Here is a 17,978-nt window from a genome sequence, read left to right as displayed (position 1 = left end):
TAAGTTAGTTGGCGAAAGTCAAATCGATTTGAAGTCATGACTCAATCAATTGAATACACGTGGTGGGGCACGTGACCAATTGAGCTTGCGTACGAGAACAGATAAAGTGAAATCAGTGAAAAAGCAGTAGTCTTAACTAGGGATAAAGAATAATACAGTGCTGTTTAACCTGTTCCTAAAGATTTTAAGGCATGGCTCTGCCGTGGAGTGGGCGCTAGGCGGCTAGGGTCACCGAAAGGATAGACAACAGTGGTTATTCCTTCTGAAAACAGAGAAAACAAACAGCCCTGGTCCGTGGCCGTTTTCGGTTTAGATGCAAACCATGTCGAAAGCCCAGACACGGCTTGCTTGACTAGCTACAGCCATAAAAGCCTCCCAGCACAGACCGACTATACAAGGCTTGATAGCAGGCAGCCAACCATGCAGCAATAGAAGCATAAGGCTATCGGGCATTTAGTAGTACTTATAATAGACTAATAAGTATAGGTAAATAACTTAAAAGCGCTTGGCAAGTTACCTAGTAGTGTAAGAGGATAGTTATAGTATAGCAGTAAGGGAAACCAAATAAGCAATTATTAGCTTTTATATATATTTTTATTTTCTTATTTATAAGGTAATATACTTTACCTTATAATTTATATTAATATTAAGTATTTATTATATAAATTATCTTATTATATAAAAATAGCTATAACTTAGTAATTAACCTTATATTATAAATTTGCCTTTAAAAAAAAAGCCTTTTATTATATTTTAAGTATTAGTTATAATAAAGCTTTTTATCTTGCCTTATTATAAATATTAATAAATTATTAATATTAAAGATATATTATTTTCTTAACTAATATTATTAAAGTCTCCTTAGCCTATTACTACCTAATACTTAAACCTGCAGCTATACTAAAAGCAATTATATACTTTACTAGCCGAATTACATATTGCCACCATCGTGCTAAGGTGGCTAGCTGTAAGGTTGCAGGACTTGTTCCCGACTATCCAATGTTCGAAGGCGGCCCAAGCGTTCGTCTGACCAAATGCCCTTTTCCGTCGTCAGTGGGGCTCTGATCGCGAGAATTGTCCAGCATAGCCATCCACAAAACCAAGAACCATCAGGCTGCAACGACGGAATGACGTCCCCTGCCGGACGTGCATGTCACAGAGGGCCAATTGGTCACTGATCAACGCTCAGGCCTCCTTCGGACGGACGACAGTTTGATGAGCCGCCCCTGCAAAGGCAATATGCAATACGGCTAGCAAAGTGCATAACTGCTTTGGCATTGTTGCAGGTTTGCGTTTCAGGCAGTAATAGTTTAATACTATTTAGGCAATATAAGTTAAGAAAAAGCCATATCTTGCCGGTTTTATCTACCTTAGCTGCTGCTATATATAAAGTAACTTATTTATATTTATTATATAAGGTAAGAGAGAAAGCTTAGTTATAGCCAATGCCTTTAATATAGCAGGAGGTTTTCTTCTTTAAGGGTAAATCAATAATCTTAATTATCTTGCCAGGACCCTGCAATCTCCGCAGAGCAGGCCAGTCTGCCCTATAATAACTTAATACTGATATAGTATATGTGGTAGGTATGTCACCTCATCACTGAGGAGCATACGCAGCTAATGATTGCCTATTCAGTCCCCTTGTTTCGAATTGTTGGCCTGCATTTATTAGTTTATCACAAGTGTCACTGCACGGTCGATGACCCTGTGCATTAGCTGCGTGGTCAGCTGCCCGCTATAGTCCTGGCCGAAATTAGAGGCCGCTTGCCTAGTATAATAAATATAAGATAAGCTTTCGCGCACGAACCACAGCAGTGGCTAATGTGGCTTTTACAGTGTATATGACTGGAAATGCTGGGAATATGTCCAAGCACGTGCTGTAATCTCCATAGACGCTGATTATGGATTTAAATGGGCAGATGTCATCATCCCTCCACGTCCAGAATAGACCTCAGTTAAGGGAAGATATTAACCTTTGTTATCGATTGCTTATCCAAATAACATTACAGAGAGTAAGATCTTATGCTCTAATTTGGCCTTTCTTTAAAAGTCATTTTAAGCTAGAAATCTAGGACTTATTCTAAATACATCTATATATAATCAGATGACTTCTACCTTTTAGAACCTATAATTAGTCAGTTTGATGACAATATGTAATAATGACAGGCATTACAAGGAGATAGGGTCAACATTACGATTTTTGCAGCGCTCGGTGCACTATCATAAGCCACATTGGCTACGGTTCGGTCCATGCGCGAAAGCTTATCTTACATTTCTTGAATTAGGCAAGCGGCCTCTAATTTCGGCCGGGACTGTATTAGGCCCCTGTGTACGGAGTAGCATGTGTCGAATTCCGCATTGCTTAGCCCATCGAAAGGGCTGTTGTAGCTGCAGCTGGTCAGGCAAGCCGTTTTTAAGCCTTCGACAGGGTTTGCATTAAAACCGAATACGGCAATAGACCGACGTTATTTCCTCTTTCACCCAAGAGCTTCCGAAATTGTCCAAACCGGCCGGTAATGCAAAGAGTCTTACGCCAGCTAGCTCCATCACGCTATGATAGCTAACTCAGATGGGCTACAGCCGCCTGGGAAACGCTTGGCTGTCTAGCAAACGGCGGCACTATGGGAATGCGCAGCTCCAACTGGTCAAAAGCCTTGCAGCAGGTGGGAAAGAATTGTCGCGGTACGCCTTCATAACAACTAGCCCACATCTGCAGATTGTCATTCTCATTTGCACCCGAGCATCCTGGCCAAGCACGACCCCCAGGATTGCCCGAATCTCGAAGCTGTGGCTATCGGGGGTGAGCCTAGCTCGCAAAGGTACTTATTGGTGCGTTCTGTTGGATTCTTGTATCTAACTGGTCGATATGCTTGCCGATATCTGCGTTGCTCATGTTCCTTGCATAAACTGCTACAGCCCAACTGAGACTACCGTTGTCAACATCATGCATGGGCATCAACCTGGCCAACCTCTGTCTGTAGAAAGACCTACACCCTGGAATAAGAGATACACACTTGATGAACCCCTTGTCCCTGCGACTGTAGGTGAGATTGGCGTCTCGTGGGCCGGTAGCTCGGAGGTATCTCGTGGATACATGGATCTACCGGAAAAGACAGCTGAGAGATTCAGGTTCGATCCATACAGTCAAGACGGGTAAATCATCCGATGCACTTTCTTGTAGCCACAAAATTGATTCTGACATGTTCCCATAGAACCAAGATGTACGATACTGGAGATCTCTGCCAGTGGAACCGTAGCGGCACTATCACCTTCTTGGGGCCTGTCAATGATCATGTCAAAGTCAAGGTTTGATTCCCTCACTGCAATCGAAGCGTTCTTCGCTCACAGATTCAGGGCTTTTGTGTTGAACTAGATGGAGTTATTGCAGCTCTCAACTCGTGCCCTTCGGTACAAGGGGCGGCTGCGCTGCTCATTGATGGTGAGATTCATGCCTTTGTCACGCCTCGCCATTGTCCTCTTCCAGTGATTCAAGACCACCTCGAAGCCCATCAACCTTACTATGCCATACCAACACGATATCACTTTTTTGATGCATTGCCCCTGGCGGAGAAAGGCAAGTTGGACAAAAAAGCACTGCGGCACATTGCATCCACTCCCCAGGATCCTATATCAACAGGCAAAAAGGCGCCCTATGGCCATATCCATCCACCCAAACCCGCTCGACTCGGTCACTCACGATCCGACTCTTCAGCTTCAAGTGCTCCACAGACCAGCTCGTTCTCCGACCCGTCGGATGCCACTCTGGTCGAGGAACAAATCGATCTCGAAGCCGCCCTCCCCGACAAGAAGCACCGCAAATATTCGCGCGGACTCCGTTACGGGGTACTCATTATCTACTGGCGGCTTTCCTCGCTCGTTGGCTTGTTCAACACCTCGGCTGCCATTGCTCTGGTAATGACCGGGATCAGCCGGGAGTGGCTAAGCAACATCACGGCAATCAATCTGGCCATGGCCGTTCTCGTCCGCCAGGACTTCGTCATCAACGTCCTATACACAATCGCTTGCAGCGCACCAAAGTCCTGGCCTCTCTTCATTCGGGCTCGTTTTGCAAAGATATATCATCTCGGCGGTGTCCATTCCGGTGCCGCCGTTAGTGCAGGAGCTTGGCTCTTGGCGGCGAATATCGCCGACATTGTCTGCATGGTGAGCGGAAGTTTTTCAAACTGGGGCAAACAGTCGATCACATCCAATGTTATCTCGTGGGCTCTCTCGGCCCTTTTCGCCGTCATGATCGGTCTTGCCTGGCCGTCGATGCGTAAGCGCCACCACGACTTGTTTGAGAGAACGCATCGATTTATCGGCTGGACCATGCTCGTATTCTTCTGGGTTCAAGTAATTATCGCAAGCAAGGACAATGCAGCCACCGGCACTTCATTGGGACAAGCCTGCGCCCGGTCACCACCATTCTGGCTCCTGGCCGTAGCGACTGTAAGTGTCGCTTCTTCGTGGTTCTTTCTCCGTAAGGTACCCGTCCAGGCGGAAAAGATGTCGGACCACGCGATCAGACTGCACTTTGGCTATACAGTCCCCGTCAATGGCTCATTCGCTCGCCTATCATACAATCCCCTCGTGGAGTGGCACTCGTTCGCCACTATTCCCGCCCCCGAGGCCGTCAACGGCCGGCCGAAAGGCTACTCGCTCATCGTCTCGAACGCTGGTGATTGGACTAAATCAACTATTCAGGATAGCCCGTCCCACATTTGGATCCGAGGCGTACCGACGTGCGGTGCCATGCGCATTGCAACCCTGTTCAACCGGGTTGTTCTCATCGCGACTGGCTCCGGTATTGGACCGATGTTAGGCTACATTCAAAGTCCGTCTGGTGGGACGCAACTCATCTGGTCAACAAAACAGCCTGAAGAAGCTTTCGGAGAAGACCTCTGTCGTACTGTTACCAAAATCTTTCCGAACGCAATCATTCACGATACAAAGAAGCAAGGCCGTCCCGATCTCGTCAAAATGGGCTACAACTTGGCAAAGAGCTGTAAAGCTGAAGCTGTCATTATTATCGCGAATGAGAAAACTACGAAGAAGGTGGTTTATGGTCTTGAAACAAGAGGCGTACCAGCTTATGGCGCAATTTGGGATTGTTAAAAGTGCTTCATTGAGGAGTTGAGGATTGGTCTAGATTTGCAAACCAGTCCATTAAATCCACGAGCGGAGAGAGTGGCGTGGATGCACCTTTATCCATGGAGCCCCTCAAGTGTAGTAGATCCATTTGAAGCTATCGTAGACATGGTGTCAAGCTCCGGAGACCTTCACTTACTGTTGGAGGAAGCTTGTCAAGAGTTGGAATGAGGCCAAAATTAGGCAAGGATCACGATGAATGTGAACAACCTCAACTAGCATTAGGCAACAGCCTGCTGCCTATGAGATCAACAGATTGAACACAAATATAAGAGACTAACCTTCGTCGTTCCTTAGATATGGGGGGAATAATACAATCGACACACTGATCTTTTATCTCAGTCTGCATTCGTGTATCAGTGCTAGGTTGACATGTGGAATGGATATAACGTACTTGATAAGCGAGTGAGGCAGATAAGCGAATGAGGCACTTGGCCACACCCTCGCTACTCTCTACCCTGCGGAATCAACCGCAACACTCTAAATCGGCTCGAATCAATTGGAACCGTGTTCTTGAGACACTACTACTTCTATCTGGCATCTTCGTGCGTTATGCCCTGCCTTGCCGTAGACGTCACACCGCCGTTCCTTCGTTTCTGGCCTCCGCTTCCGACGACCATTGCGACGACTTTCTTCTTCTAACTGCACATCTACCTCGTTCTGGCCTTGCGAATCCTGTCCCTGGACTAGAGTGAGGCTTCTCCCTTCTCGGAGAAGTTTCGTCTTGGCGCGCCGGCGTCAACTAAGCGTCTCATTATGTTGGAGATTACAAGTGTGAGGCGACCAAGGCGGTGGCAAGGTGTGGAAGAAGGAGGAACATTCTACAAGAGATTATGCCTGTACATAAACAGTGGTTCCCCTGCTGCACTGTTAGGGTGAAAAAAGCAACAAGCATCTTCTCACTTCAACAATATTATGCCTACGATCATCCCCTCCACCACGACACTTAGCAGGCACTTTGTTGGGCCTTCCTTCTTGATGTGGCCCTTACTAATAGCTATATTGCTCAACTACGCGGGCCCCAGTCAAATTGGAAGAGGTATACGACTCAAGGGGAGTGGCGAGAGTGCATTTACAACGCCTTATTCAACACATATCATGAAGAAAGTCAGTCAAGGAAGAGGCATCGCGCAGGGGACGAATCCGACCCTGAAATACAGCAAAAGAGTACGGTCTTGTCCGCCGGAAGATGGGGTTGGATTGCTTTGCTTGTCAGGGCTTTCGGCAAGGCCAAGTGAGGTCAAAAGGCCAAAAAAGAGGCCCCTTGGGGAATTGCTGGTACTTCTATCATAATAGAATTTAGGTGGGCAATAAAATACACCTTGTTTGAGGCATTTTAATTGGACCGACCCCGCAGTCAATACGGGAATTGAGGCTTGTGGGCACTGAGATAAAGTTAAGAGGTATGGAGTAGCGTCTGCTACACGGTAACATTATTGCTGGAATTTTGTTGGCCAAACTGTAGTGTAGGTGGCTCTCTTATCACTTATTACAGCCCAAGCAAGTAGGTCCTGCAAGGCGACGTGCACGATCCCAAAGAGTGAGCTGCTATTCTATTCTACTCAACTCGCGACGGGGGGGCTTCCCAGATGCCTTCCTAAGGTGCCTGCACCAGGTTGGCTCACACACCTTTAGTCATACTTCTATAACGTTGGCTGTTTCAACCCGTACTTAAGGCAACGAAACAACCTATGGCACGCGATTGCGAGAGGTGACGGATGGTTTGCGCTCTTTTTTCCCTCTTACTTTGCGACCACCTTTCCTTCAAGTTTTATCAAACAAACTTGCGCCTTTAATGGTATGGAATTGTCGTCAACGTTGTCGCATTATTTTTATTGGCCTTCATTCAGGCTTGTTGTCGCCTGATATCCAGATTGCCTCCCCTGTCTGCCCTACACATTTACTACGCCCGCGATTTTCCTCCCCGTGAGAGACAGTGATGCGCCGTAACTTACTGTTCGTCTGCCTCTCTTCTGGCACTTAACAAGCTCGCAGCATTTCACCCTTTGCTATTTCCCAATTTAATCAGACTATTAAAATCTCGTGCCGTGAACTTTTGCTATCGCATCACCTTGTGCAACGCCAAGAGTAGGGATTGGTTGGGATGAAGGGAAATCCAGAAGCCGAATCCGTACTAAGGGATCGACCCTTCCAACCAAAGGCAGAAGCAAAGGCACCAGCAGATGTCGATTTACCAAGCGAACTTCGAGAATTCCGAGGCCACATTGAAGTGACAGATGAAGCTCAAGTTGAAGACCCAGCAAAAGCCCACTTCAAATCGTGGATCGAAGCCCAGAGCGAAACGCAACCCCAATAGCCTCCGTCCGAATCTCCAACTGGTGATGCAGAGAGTGACAATGACGTAGGTCAGCTGCCCCGTGTCGAAAATAAGGTCTCTAGTACAGTGCCTGGCGTGATTAGCACAACAGCTGGAGGTGCTTCGAACATGACCTCAGCTCCAGGCACAGATTGGCCAACACCAGCACCACCCGCCGCTGAAACTGGAGTTGGAGTGGTAACTGGACCGGCTTTGATAACTCCACGCGGGCGGGCCGCATAAACCTCACACTGGCCTCTCCATCACAGCCGCCGGTCATGGCCATGTCCCTCAATTTGTCGCTCCTTCATCCTACCTACGACGCAGGACTTCTATCCGGGGCCCAATGGCGCGCCAAAGCCTCTAAATCCGTTGGACAGAGATCAGGTGCAGGGTCTGGTATGTGTTCGTCTCTTTATCTCCCTATCCTAGCTGCGCGGCAGATTCGCTAGCGAATCCATTTAAACACCCATAGTAAAAAGAACGGCACTAATAAACAAGCATGGCGAATCCATTTAACCTAAACAGGTTTACTATACTTTTAAATTTTATTAAGTAAAATACATTTTAACTATATATATTAATTTATTATATTAAGGTTACTTTATATTTTAACTAATAGTATAAGAAAATTATACTTATAGTATTATAACTAGCTTAAAGTTTAATTATATTAATTAATTAAAGTTAACAGAGACTAGGGTTAAGTAGTTATATTAGTTATTAACTTAAGTGCCTAAGATATATAGTTAGAAAAAAGGTTTAAAGCTTTATAATATAATAATAATAAAAGTAATATTAATAAGAATATAAGTAAGATATATAAATAGTTATATAAATATATATTATTATATATGTTAAAGTAAGATTAAAAAGCTAAAGATATTATTATTTATTAAATTACTTAAATTTTTATATTTATTTTATATAATATACTATTATATATATAGTACTAAGGAAATTAAACTATATTTAAAAAAAGCATTATAAAGGCATTAAAGCAGCAGCTATAAGGGAGATTGCTTAGGATGTTAAGGATTTCCCTAGTATAATTAAAACCCAAAAGGGGTATTAATATAGCTAACGCCGCTACCTATAACCAATCAAATCCTATATATTTAACCGCTAATAGCTAATAAGTTAGGATATAGTAAGGAAGGGTATTTATTTATAATTAAAACCCCCTAAGGCATATAAGAATAGTACCGCAAAGAACATGGATAAAGAAATCTGCAAGGGAGAGGAAGGAGGATAATATACCAGCCTATAGACCTAAGCGAGGTATCATAGCGCCGGCATGCAAAGCTAATAATTATTTCATAATAGGCCAGCCAGTAGTTAATTTAAAATCAGTTTAGGGCACTAGCTAGCTAGATACCTAATAAGGCAGGTATAATAAAGCAGATAATATATATTATAATATAGAAGTAATATTAATTTAAGCTAGGAGGCTTTTTAATTAATATATATATAGCTAGGTTTAGGTTATAATTAATGCAGCTAAGTATAATAATTTAACTTAATAAAGCTTTACTAGCTATAGAGGTAATAAATATTTAAATTATATTAGATATTAGAAATACTTAAATATACCTTTTAAAGCTAACTTATAAATTTAAAAAAATTAAAATATTATTAATAGGTTAGCTATATTAAGAATTTATAAAACTAATAATTAAATAAATATAATAAATTATATACTTATATACTTAGCTATAATTAAGGTAATATAAATAATAATTATATATTAGTTATATTAAGGAAAATAAGCTAAAGTAATTAAATTAAAATAAGAGAAGTATTTAAATATAAAAAAGGACAAGGAAGAGGTAATTAATATATTTTATATTATATATAAAATAGTCTATAAGTTTATATTAATAATATTTAAAGAAATATATATTAAGCTAATATTAGTAAATTAAATATATAAGATATATATATATATATCTAATTTTATATATTAATAAATTAGATTATTAATTAAAAATAATAATTTCTTTTTTTTTTTAAATTTATAAGTTAGCTTTATATTACGGCCTATATAGCTACGTCACGTAGCCCCTACAATTCCTACCTATTACAGAAGGATTACTTCTCCTAATAACAATCCTCTCTTATTAAATTACTTAGATTATAATACTCTAAGACTGGATTATTATAAATCACTAATAATCCCTAGAAATTTAACCTTTAGATTATTATTATTCTTTATTAAGCTATTAGGCTACCTTTAATATATAAGAATATATTTATTAATACTTTTATAAAACTTAGCTTACTAGCTATTAATAAAGTATCTTTATATTAATAAGCCTAATATATATTACTTAATTATTAAGAGATATAATACTTTATAATACTTAGTATTATGCCTTATATAATTTATAAATATAAACCTAATATAGACTAGTTTACTTATTTAAAAAACCTAATTATTATATATTAATAGCTCTTATTTAGACTATATTATATAATATTAAGTAATACTAATATAATAGTACTTATTACTTTAATCTAGCCTTTTAACTTAAGATATACCTAGTATTACCCTTAATAAGAGATACCTCTTAACCTAGCAGATACTTTTATAAAAACTAATAATAAAAATAAAAAAGATATTACCCTTACTTATTTAAGTATTTATAAAGGGGAAGTTATAAAACTTAAATATAGACTTAAATAGCTTAGTTAGTAATATAATAACCTCTTAGAGAATATAAAGAATAACTCTAATATAGCTAAAAATAAAATTAAGAACCTAAAAAAGAAGGTAATTAATCTTATTAAGATTATAGAGGCACTTAAAAAGGAAGTAGAAAATAGTTAGAAACTTTATAAGGAGTATATTAAATATATTATAGCCCTTATAGTAACTAAAAAAGACCTTAAAGAAATCCTTTAACCTTATTAGCTTAAACTATTTAATAATAATATTAATAAACTTTAAGGATTTCTTATTAGCCTCTAGAGCTATTAAATATATTACCTTATTTAGTTTATTATTAATAAACTAAAAGTTTAATATAATATAAAATTCCTTAAAGATAAAGTACTATAATTAATAAAACTTATTATTTAAAATTATATTAGTAAATTATATAAAAAATAATAAGAAATAATAAAATATATTTATAAGAAATATAAAAACTTTAAATTAAAGCTTAGAAATGCCTTTAAAGTAATAAATAAAAAACATATTATAAAAATAAAAGTATAATAGCTTAAACAGAGAGGATCTGCTATAGACTATCTAGCTAAATACTATTACTAAGTAGCTAAGCTAAACTAAGGCAAAGAAGCTTATATAGTATAGGTATATTTAGAATTAAAGTTAGAAGTTAAGGATATAATAATAAATATTAGACCTAAACTAAAGAACCTAAATAAACTAGTAAATATTACTATAAAAATTAATAATTAATAATATAAGTAATGCTAAGAAAAGCAAGCTAAAAGATATAAAGGGATATATAACCCTTAGTAAAACACTAATAAATAATAAAACGCTAATTAAGGAAGAAGGAGATATATTAATATATAATATAAAACTAAACTAGGACTTATAATACTTAAAGTAATATAATATAATAATAATAAAAGACCTTATAATATATTTAAAGTTAAATACTATAACTATAATTAGTTTAGATATATTATTAATAAGTATCTTTAATTAAAAAACCTAAAGACCTTAATTAAGGTAAGTAAATACTAATAGTAATTAATAAATAAAAACCCTAAACTGCTATATAAACCTAAGTATTAGGAATAATATAAAGCCTATATAATATAATAGCTTTATATAAAGGCATTATGCTAAAATATAAATAGTACTTATATTTAGATAGTTTAATTTAAGAATTATAAGAAGAATTCCTAATAAAAAAAGATACTAAAATAGGAAATATACCTTAAATCTTAATACTATATAAAATAAAGGCAAATAAATATTAAAGGAAATAGTAAAAAAACTTAAAAAACTAATAATAAGAAAAAGAAAAAGACTATACTTATTACCTTAAAAGAAAGGAAAAAAAGAAATATAAAAAGATAAAATAAACCAAGATCCTTAAGATAATAAGGAAAGAAAGACCCTTAAAATAGGAAATTAGGAAATACCTAAAAGACCTATAAGGATAAAAAATACCTCTAATATAAGAAAATAACTTAAAGTATTAAAATAATTAATACTATCCTAATATAAATAACTATTTAAGAAAGGAAGAAATAATTAAAAAAAGTATAAAGTAAAAATAAGGTTTATATATATTACTAATAATACTCTTAAAGTATAAGATATAAAGAAAGGGCAGTATAAAATACTATATAATACCTCTATAAGGAAGATAAATAAATCAAGAATAAGTAAAAATAACCTTATAAACCACTATTTAATAAATATAATAACAGGATATATACCTTAATAGAAAATAGATATTTATAAGAAGCTAGAAATATAGTAATATTAATAAGCTTAAGAGCCTATATATTTAAGCTTACTATATAGCAGATACTATAAACCCTTACTATAAGGAGCTAAAATTCAATACTTAGGATATTATAAAAATATTTCTAACTTACTTAAGATATAATAAATTATTATAACTATCTTATAAATACTACTAGTATAAGGAATATAAATAAGATAAGGAAAATAATAATTACTTCCTTATTATAATTTCTAGTATACCTAATAATAACCCTTATTAAAAAATAAAAATAAAAAGATATTTAATATATTACTAATATAAAAACCTTAAAGTAGTAAAGCTATAATTTTATATATTATATTACTATAAGATTTAGAAAAATAAAACTTCTATTAAGAAGCCTTATAAATAATAAAAATAATTAAAGAAGTAGAAAGAGAATTTAAAGATCTAGCTTTAAAAAACTATAAGAAAGAAGAAGGCAAAAGGAGATTTAAACTTATTAACTTAAGGGAATATAAAAAAGGAAAAGAAAGAGAGTTTATTTAAAAGGTATATAAATAACTAAAGGAATATCTTTAAGATAAGAAAAATAAATTTAAAACTATAAAAAGAAAATACCTCCTTAAGCCTATTAACCTTAAGAAAAGACTTAATTAAGTTCTAATTAATAATAAATAATCTAAATAAGGAATTTTTCTAAATAAATAAAATATAAAACTAAAAAATATTTTTAATAGTATTTATATAATAAAGAATTTATAAATAACTCTTTAAAAGAAAAGGAATATATTAAGAACTACTAAAAGGGAGTTAACTATAATAATAAAAAATATAAGTTACTTTACTAAACTAGTTTAAGAAAAGTAATATGCCTTTTATAATAATAAAGTTATAAAAGAGTAGCAGATAAGGATAAGAAAGACTTAAACTAATAAGTACTTTAAGAGCTATATAAGATAGCAAACCTAATTGCCTAGTATTATAAACTTAAATTAAGGGAAGATAGCTAAATATATAGATTAATAGTAAAGTAAAGAAGAACTTTATTAATTTAAGAATAATTATAAAGCTAGGATTATTATAGAAAAAGAAGTAACTACTATACTAACTTATTAATATAAAAGAGTAACTCTTTAATTATAATAATAATATAATAAATTAAGAGATTAGTTACCTTAAGGTCCTTATTAAAGAAAGAAATTAAGGAATAGGTTTTAATATTATTTCTTTAAGAAAGGAAATAAATATTATCTTTAAAATAAACTAGCTTAAATAATAAAACTTATATATTAACTAGAAGACTAGCTAAGTTATATTTCCTAATAACCCTAATAGTAATAGTAAAATAATTATAAAGAGTACTAAGAGATTTTAATTTATAACTAAGAGGATAAGTATAGACTAGTATAGAGTAAAAACTTTATTACCTTTAAAAGGAGTATAATATAAATATAAAATAGGCTAAAGATAAAAATTAGAAATCCTAGGTATCCTTAAATAATAAGATTTATAAAAGATAAACTTACTATAATAAGCCAGGACTAACTTAAACCTATTTTAGAAGAATATTAGATATATAATAAATTATTTAGAGAAGAACTAGAAATAGGAGTCCTTAAATATAGTTAATAAGATTATAAAATTAAACTTATAAATAAGAACTTACTATTTTAAAAGATTTACCTATTAAATTAAAAGGAATTAGAAGTCTAATAATAATATATTAATAAAATAATTTAAAAAGGATATATTAAAGAATTAACCTTACTAGCAGGATTAGTAATATTCTTTATATTAAAGAAGAATAAAAAACCATAACTTATTATAGATTATAAAGGAGTTAATATATATATTATTAAGGATTAAACCTTACTTTTACTTATAATAAAACTTAAGGATTAATTATAAAGAAAAAAGGTCTTTATAGCCCTTAACCTTAAGGGAGTATATAACCTTATTTATATTAAAAAAAGAGATAAATAGAAGATAGCATTTAGAACTAGATTTAGATTATTTAAATACCTAGTAATGCCCTTTAGTCTTACTAATATACCTGCTATATTTTAGTAAATAATTAATAATATACTTTAATAATACCTTAATATCTTTATAATATATTACCTTAATAATATCTTAATCTTCTTAAAAAGTAAAGAAAAATATAAAGAATATATATATAAGGTCTTAAAAACATTATAAGATATTAAGTTATTAGCTAAACTAGAAAAAAGTTACTTTTATATTATAAAGGTAGACTTTTTAAGATATACTATTATATCTAGAAAGATTTAAATAAAGAAAAAGAAAATATCTATAGTTATAAAATAGAAAGAACTAAATAATATTAAGGAAATATAAGCCTTCTTAAGCTTTGCTAATTACTATAGATAATTTATTAAGGATTTTAGTAAAATTATAAACCTCTTAATAGAACTTATTAAGAAGGATAAAACCTTTACATAAAACAAAAAGGCCTAATAAGCCTTTAATAACCTTAAACAAGTAATCCTTAGTAAACCTATATTAGTAATATTTAACTTAAATAAAGAAATTAAATTAAAAATAAATTTATTAGATTTTGCCTTAAGAGGATAAATTAGTTAATAAGATAATATAAGAAAATTATACCTTATTGCCTTTTACTTATATAAGCTATATAAAGTAAAGCTTAATTATCTAATTTATAATAAGGAATTCTTAATAATTATTAACTACTTTAAGGAGTTTAGATATTACTTAATAAGAAGTAAGTATTAAGTTAAGGTTTATATTAATTACTAAAATATTTTATACTTTATTATAACCTATAAACTTAATTAATAATAATTATATTATATAAAATACTTATATAAATTTAATTTTATAATTATTTACTATAAAGGATTTAAAAATAGAAAAGTAAATATAATTAGTTAATAACTAGATTATAATATCAGCACTACTAAAGTAAAAAAACAAGTATTAAAAAAGAATAAAAAGGGAGAATATTAATTTACTTAAAAAATGCAGACCTTAGGATAAATATAAACAGAAGTAATTAAAGAAATCTTAGAAAAACTATAAGAGTTTATTTAAGAATTCTATATATATCTATTATTTTTTTTTTTTTTTTTTTTTAAGTTTACAAGTTAGCCTCAAAAGGTATATCCAAGCATCTCCAGAGTCTAATATAGTTTAAACATTTATTGCCCCTACAGCCGGCAAAGCTTCATTAAGTCAAATCATCATAGTTAGCTGCCTCAATTGCAGCCTAAACCTAGCTGCACATATGCCAGCTGAAAAGCCTTACCTGCTCATCAGCTGGCCCCAACCTTCTTCCTACAACCCACCTGAAAGGATACCACGCTTCAATCATCCATCACGCAGTAAGTCATCCGACCCGACCCGACTTCTGGCCGCAACCGCTAACAGCATCACAGCTGCCCCGTCACGATGCCTGCTATCTGAAGAAGCCTGCAGGCACCCAGGCCCGATGAGCCTTATCTGACTGAAGGCCATGATATAATCCCTAAGATTAAAGAAGCTCTTAGGCGAAATAAGGGCAAGGGCGATATGCTGCGTATAATGGCTATAGATATTAGAGAGGCCTAGTTTAATAAGGATAATGCCAGCCGCGTTAGGATAGCGATCTTTAGTTATAAGATCCTCCTGCTTATATAGTCTATCTATAAGAACCCTCTAATTAATAAAGACTTCCTTAAATGCAAGAAGTAGAAGCTTAAGGATTTAGAAAGGAAGCTATATAGAGGGGTGCAGCTAAGTAGGAGGGAGAGGGGGTTCCTTAGGGCCCTTAACGGCGGCTTATATAACGAGTGGCTTAAGGATATCTGGTGGTAGGCTAAGGAGGTACTAGAGAAGACCGAGAACCTGTAAGGATGGAAGCGGGGTAATCGCGGGGTTTGGAGGAAAAATGTATTGAGTTTTGTATGAGTTTAGTTGCCTGAAGTTAAAGACTTGAAGTCGTGACTGAATTTGGCGTCGGCGGCGAAAAGAGGATCAAATAAGTCACGAGACAGATCACGTGACCAAATGAGCAAATCAGCTGTAACATCAGTGCACTATTAATATAAACAGGGGATATATATCTATTATATAGATATTAAGGAGTTACTAAAACCTTAAAATAACTATTATAGTAAGGTTATTAAATAATATAAAAAGTAATAAAAAAGGTTATTAAATAATATAATATTTATATTAAAGTAAAAGTATAATAATATAAACCTTATAAAATACTATAATTAATAGAAGTTATAAAATAACTATAAAGCTTAATTATAATAGATTTTATAACTAAATTACTATTATTAAAAGATCTTTTAATTAGAATTTACTATAATAGTATTATAATTATTATAAATAGACTTATAAAATTCTTAATTTACTTACCTTATAAAGAGGTAATAAATACAGAAATTATAGCCTATATCTTCTATAATAAGGTAGTAAGAAAATAAGGACTATTAAGAGAGATTTTATTAAATAGAGGACTAATATTTGCCTTAAAATTTTAGCAATTACTAATAATACTTATAGGAGTTAGTTATTAACTTATAATAGCCTTTAAACTGCAGGCAGATAGCTAGATAGAATAAATAAATTAAGTACTAAAATAATATTTTTAGTATTATATTAATTATAAATAAGATAACTAGGTTAAGAAGCTACTAAATGCTTAGCTAGTATATAATACTGCTTATAATAAAAGTATAAAACTTATATTATTTAATGTAAATATTAGATTTATACTTAATATATACTATAATGCTTAAGAACCTAAAATATAAACCTAGTAGTAATTATTATAAGTAATAAGCTAAGAGAAATATATAATAAACTTAAAACTAAGCTAGAATTTATTAGGAAAAGGATATAAAAACACTATAACCCTAAAAGGTTAAAGAGATTAACCTTTAAGGAGGGAGATATAGTTTACTTATTTACTAAAAACATTAAAATAGATTAACTAAATTATAAACTAAACTATAAGTACTTAAAACTAGTTAAGATTAAATAAAAAATAAGAGAAAATTAATATAAACTAAATTTACCCCTAAATATTAGATATTACCTAATTTATTATATTTTAATACTTAAATTAGCTATAAATATAATATATATAAAAACTAGTAATAAACTATAATAAATTATAAGACTAGAGGTATATAAAGTAGAGGAAATTAAAGATATATAAAGAATTAATAAATAAAAAATATATCTAATTAAATAAAAAAACTAATTAAAAAGCAAAAATATATAAGAACTAATAAAATACCTTACTAATACCTAGTAACTCCTAAAGAATTTTTACTAATAACCTTAAAAAGTAAAGGATTAAAAATTAGGTTTTAGTTAATAATATTAGCATTACTAAAAGACTAAATATCTAAAACTGCTATATCCTCCTTCTAAGTAATAATATTACCTATAGAAGAATTTATATTATTAATAATAAATTAGATATCTTGCTTATATAATAAATGCTTTTAATAATAAATATAAGATAATCTTATAATGGCCTTATTAACTTCTTATTAGGCCTTAAGAAGCTTTTCCTTAGCTTCCTTTCTGCCTGCTTTAGATAATTAAACTTATAATTTAAATAAGGAACTAAAAGGGAAGATAGTTAGTAAAGGCAATAAGGATAAGGGAAATAATATATAATAGGTAATTATAATACTAAAAGTATTATAAAAATAACCTTATTAAGTATATTTAAAATAATAAGAAGAATACTTAATTATTTTATAATAAAGGCCTTTAGCCTTATAAAAGGAATAAGGTATAATATTAAAATTAAATTTTATAATTAAATCTGCTAAATAAATATATTTTAAAGTCTTATAAGATTTTAACTAAAGATTTTATAATATAATAATTAGTAAGGTATATTAAGAAAATAATAAAGGAAAAGAGTTAGTACTTATTAAAGCCTAATATAAAAATAAGGAGATATATAGGTCTTAAGGGCAAGACCTAATAGAGAGGAGAGATTATATTATAGCCTATATAACTATATTATATAGCCCCTATAATTCCTACCTATTATAGAAGGATTACTTCTTTTAATAATAATC

The 17,978-nt window shown here is 32.8% G+C and overlaps 2 protein-coding genes across 2 annotated transcripts; both read left to right on the top strand.

The window, feature by feature from the left end:
* Positions 1 to 2,748: 2,748 nt before the first annotated feature.
* Positions 2,749 to 5,343, top strand: BKA55DRAFT_263628 (uncharacterized protein). The gene is made up of 3 exons (XM_046185437.1): positions 2,749 to 3,153; positions 3,213 to 3,306; positions 3,355 to 5,343. The coding sequence occupies exons 1-3, from the start codon at positions 2,867 to 2,869 to the stop codon at positions 5,113 to 5,115; spliced, it is 2,142 nt and encodes a 713-aa protein (XP_046041231.1). The 5' UTR covers positions 2,749 to 2,866; the 3' UTR covers positions 5,116 to 5,343.
* A 1,888-nt stretch (positions 5,344 to 7,231) lies between these two features.
* On the top strand, positions 7,232 to 7,557 carry BKA55DRAFT_586339 (uncharacterized protein). The gene has a single exon (XM_046194545.1). It carries the CDS (start codon positions 7,253 to 7,255, stop codon positions 7,463 to 7,465), a length of 213 nt encoding a protein of 70 aa, XP_046041230.1. The 5' UTR covers positions 7,232 to 7,252; the 3' UTR covers positions 7,466 to 7,557.
* The last annotated feature ends 10,421 nt before the right edge of the window (positions 7,558 to 17,978 follow it).

The sequence above is a fragment of the Fusarium redolens genome (assembly GCF_020744475.1).
Source record: "Fusarium redolens strain MPI-CAGE-AT-0023 chromosome Unknown BKA55scaffold_34, whole genome shotgun sequence".
Lineage (NCBI taxonomy): Eukaryota > Fungi > Ascomycota > Sordariomycetes > Hypocreales > Nectriaceae > Fusarium > Fusarium redolens.
This window is presented reverse-complemented; position numbering and strand designations above follow the sequence as displayed.

Bases quoted from the DNA above. Each gene is read 5' to 3' on its own strand.
- BKA55DRAFT_263628 (XM_046185437.1), top strand. From the start codon at position 2,867: ATGCTTGCCGATATCTGCGTTGCTCATGTTCCTTGCATAAACTGCTAC. The intron at 3,154-3,212 runs GTAAATCATCCG...ATGTTCCCATAG, and splicing joins GATCCATACAGTCAAGACGG to AACCAAGATGTACGATACTG. The intron at 3,307-3,354 runs GTTTGATTCCCT...TCACAGATTCAG, and splicing joins ATGATCATGTCAAAGTCAAG to GGCTTTTGTGTTGAACTAGA.
- BKA55DRAFT_586339 (XM_046194545.1), top strand. From the start codon at position 7,253: ATGAAGGGAAATCCAGAAGCCGAATCCGTACTAAGGGATCGACCCTTC.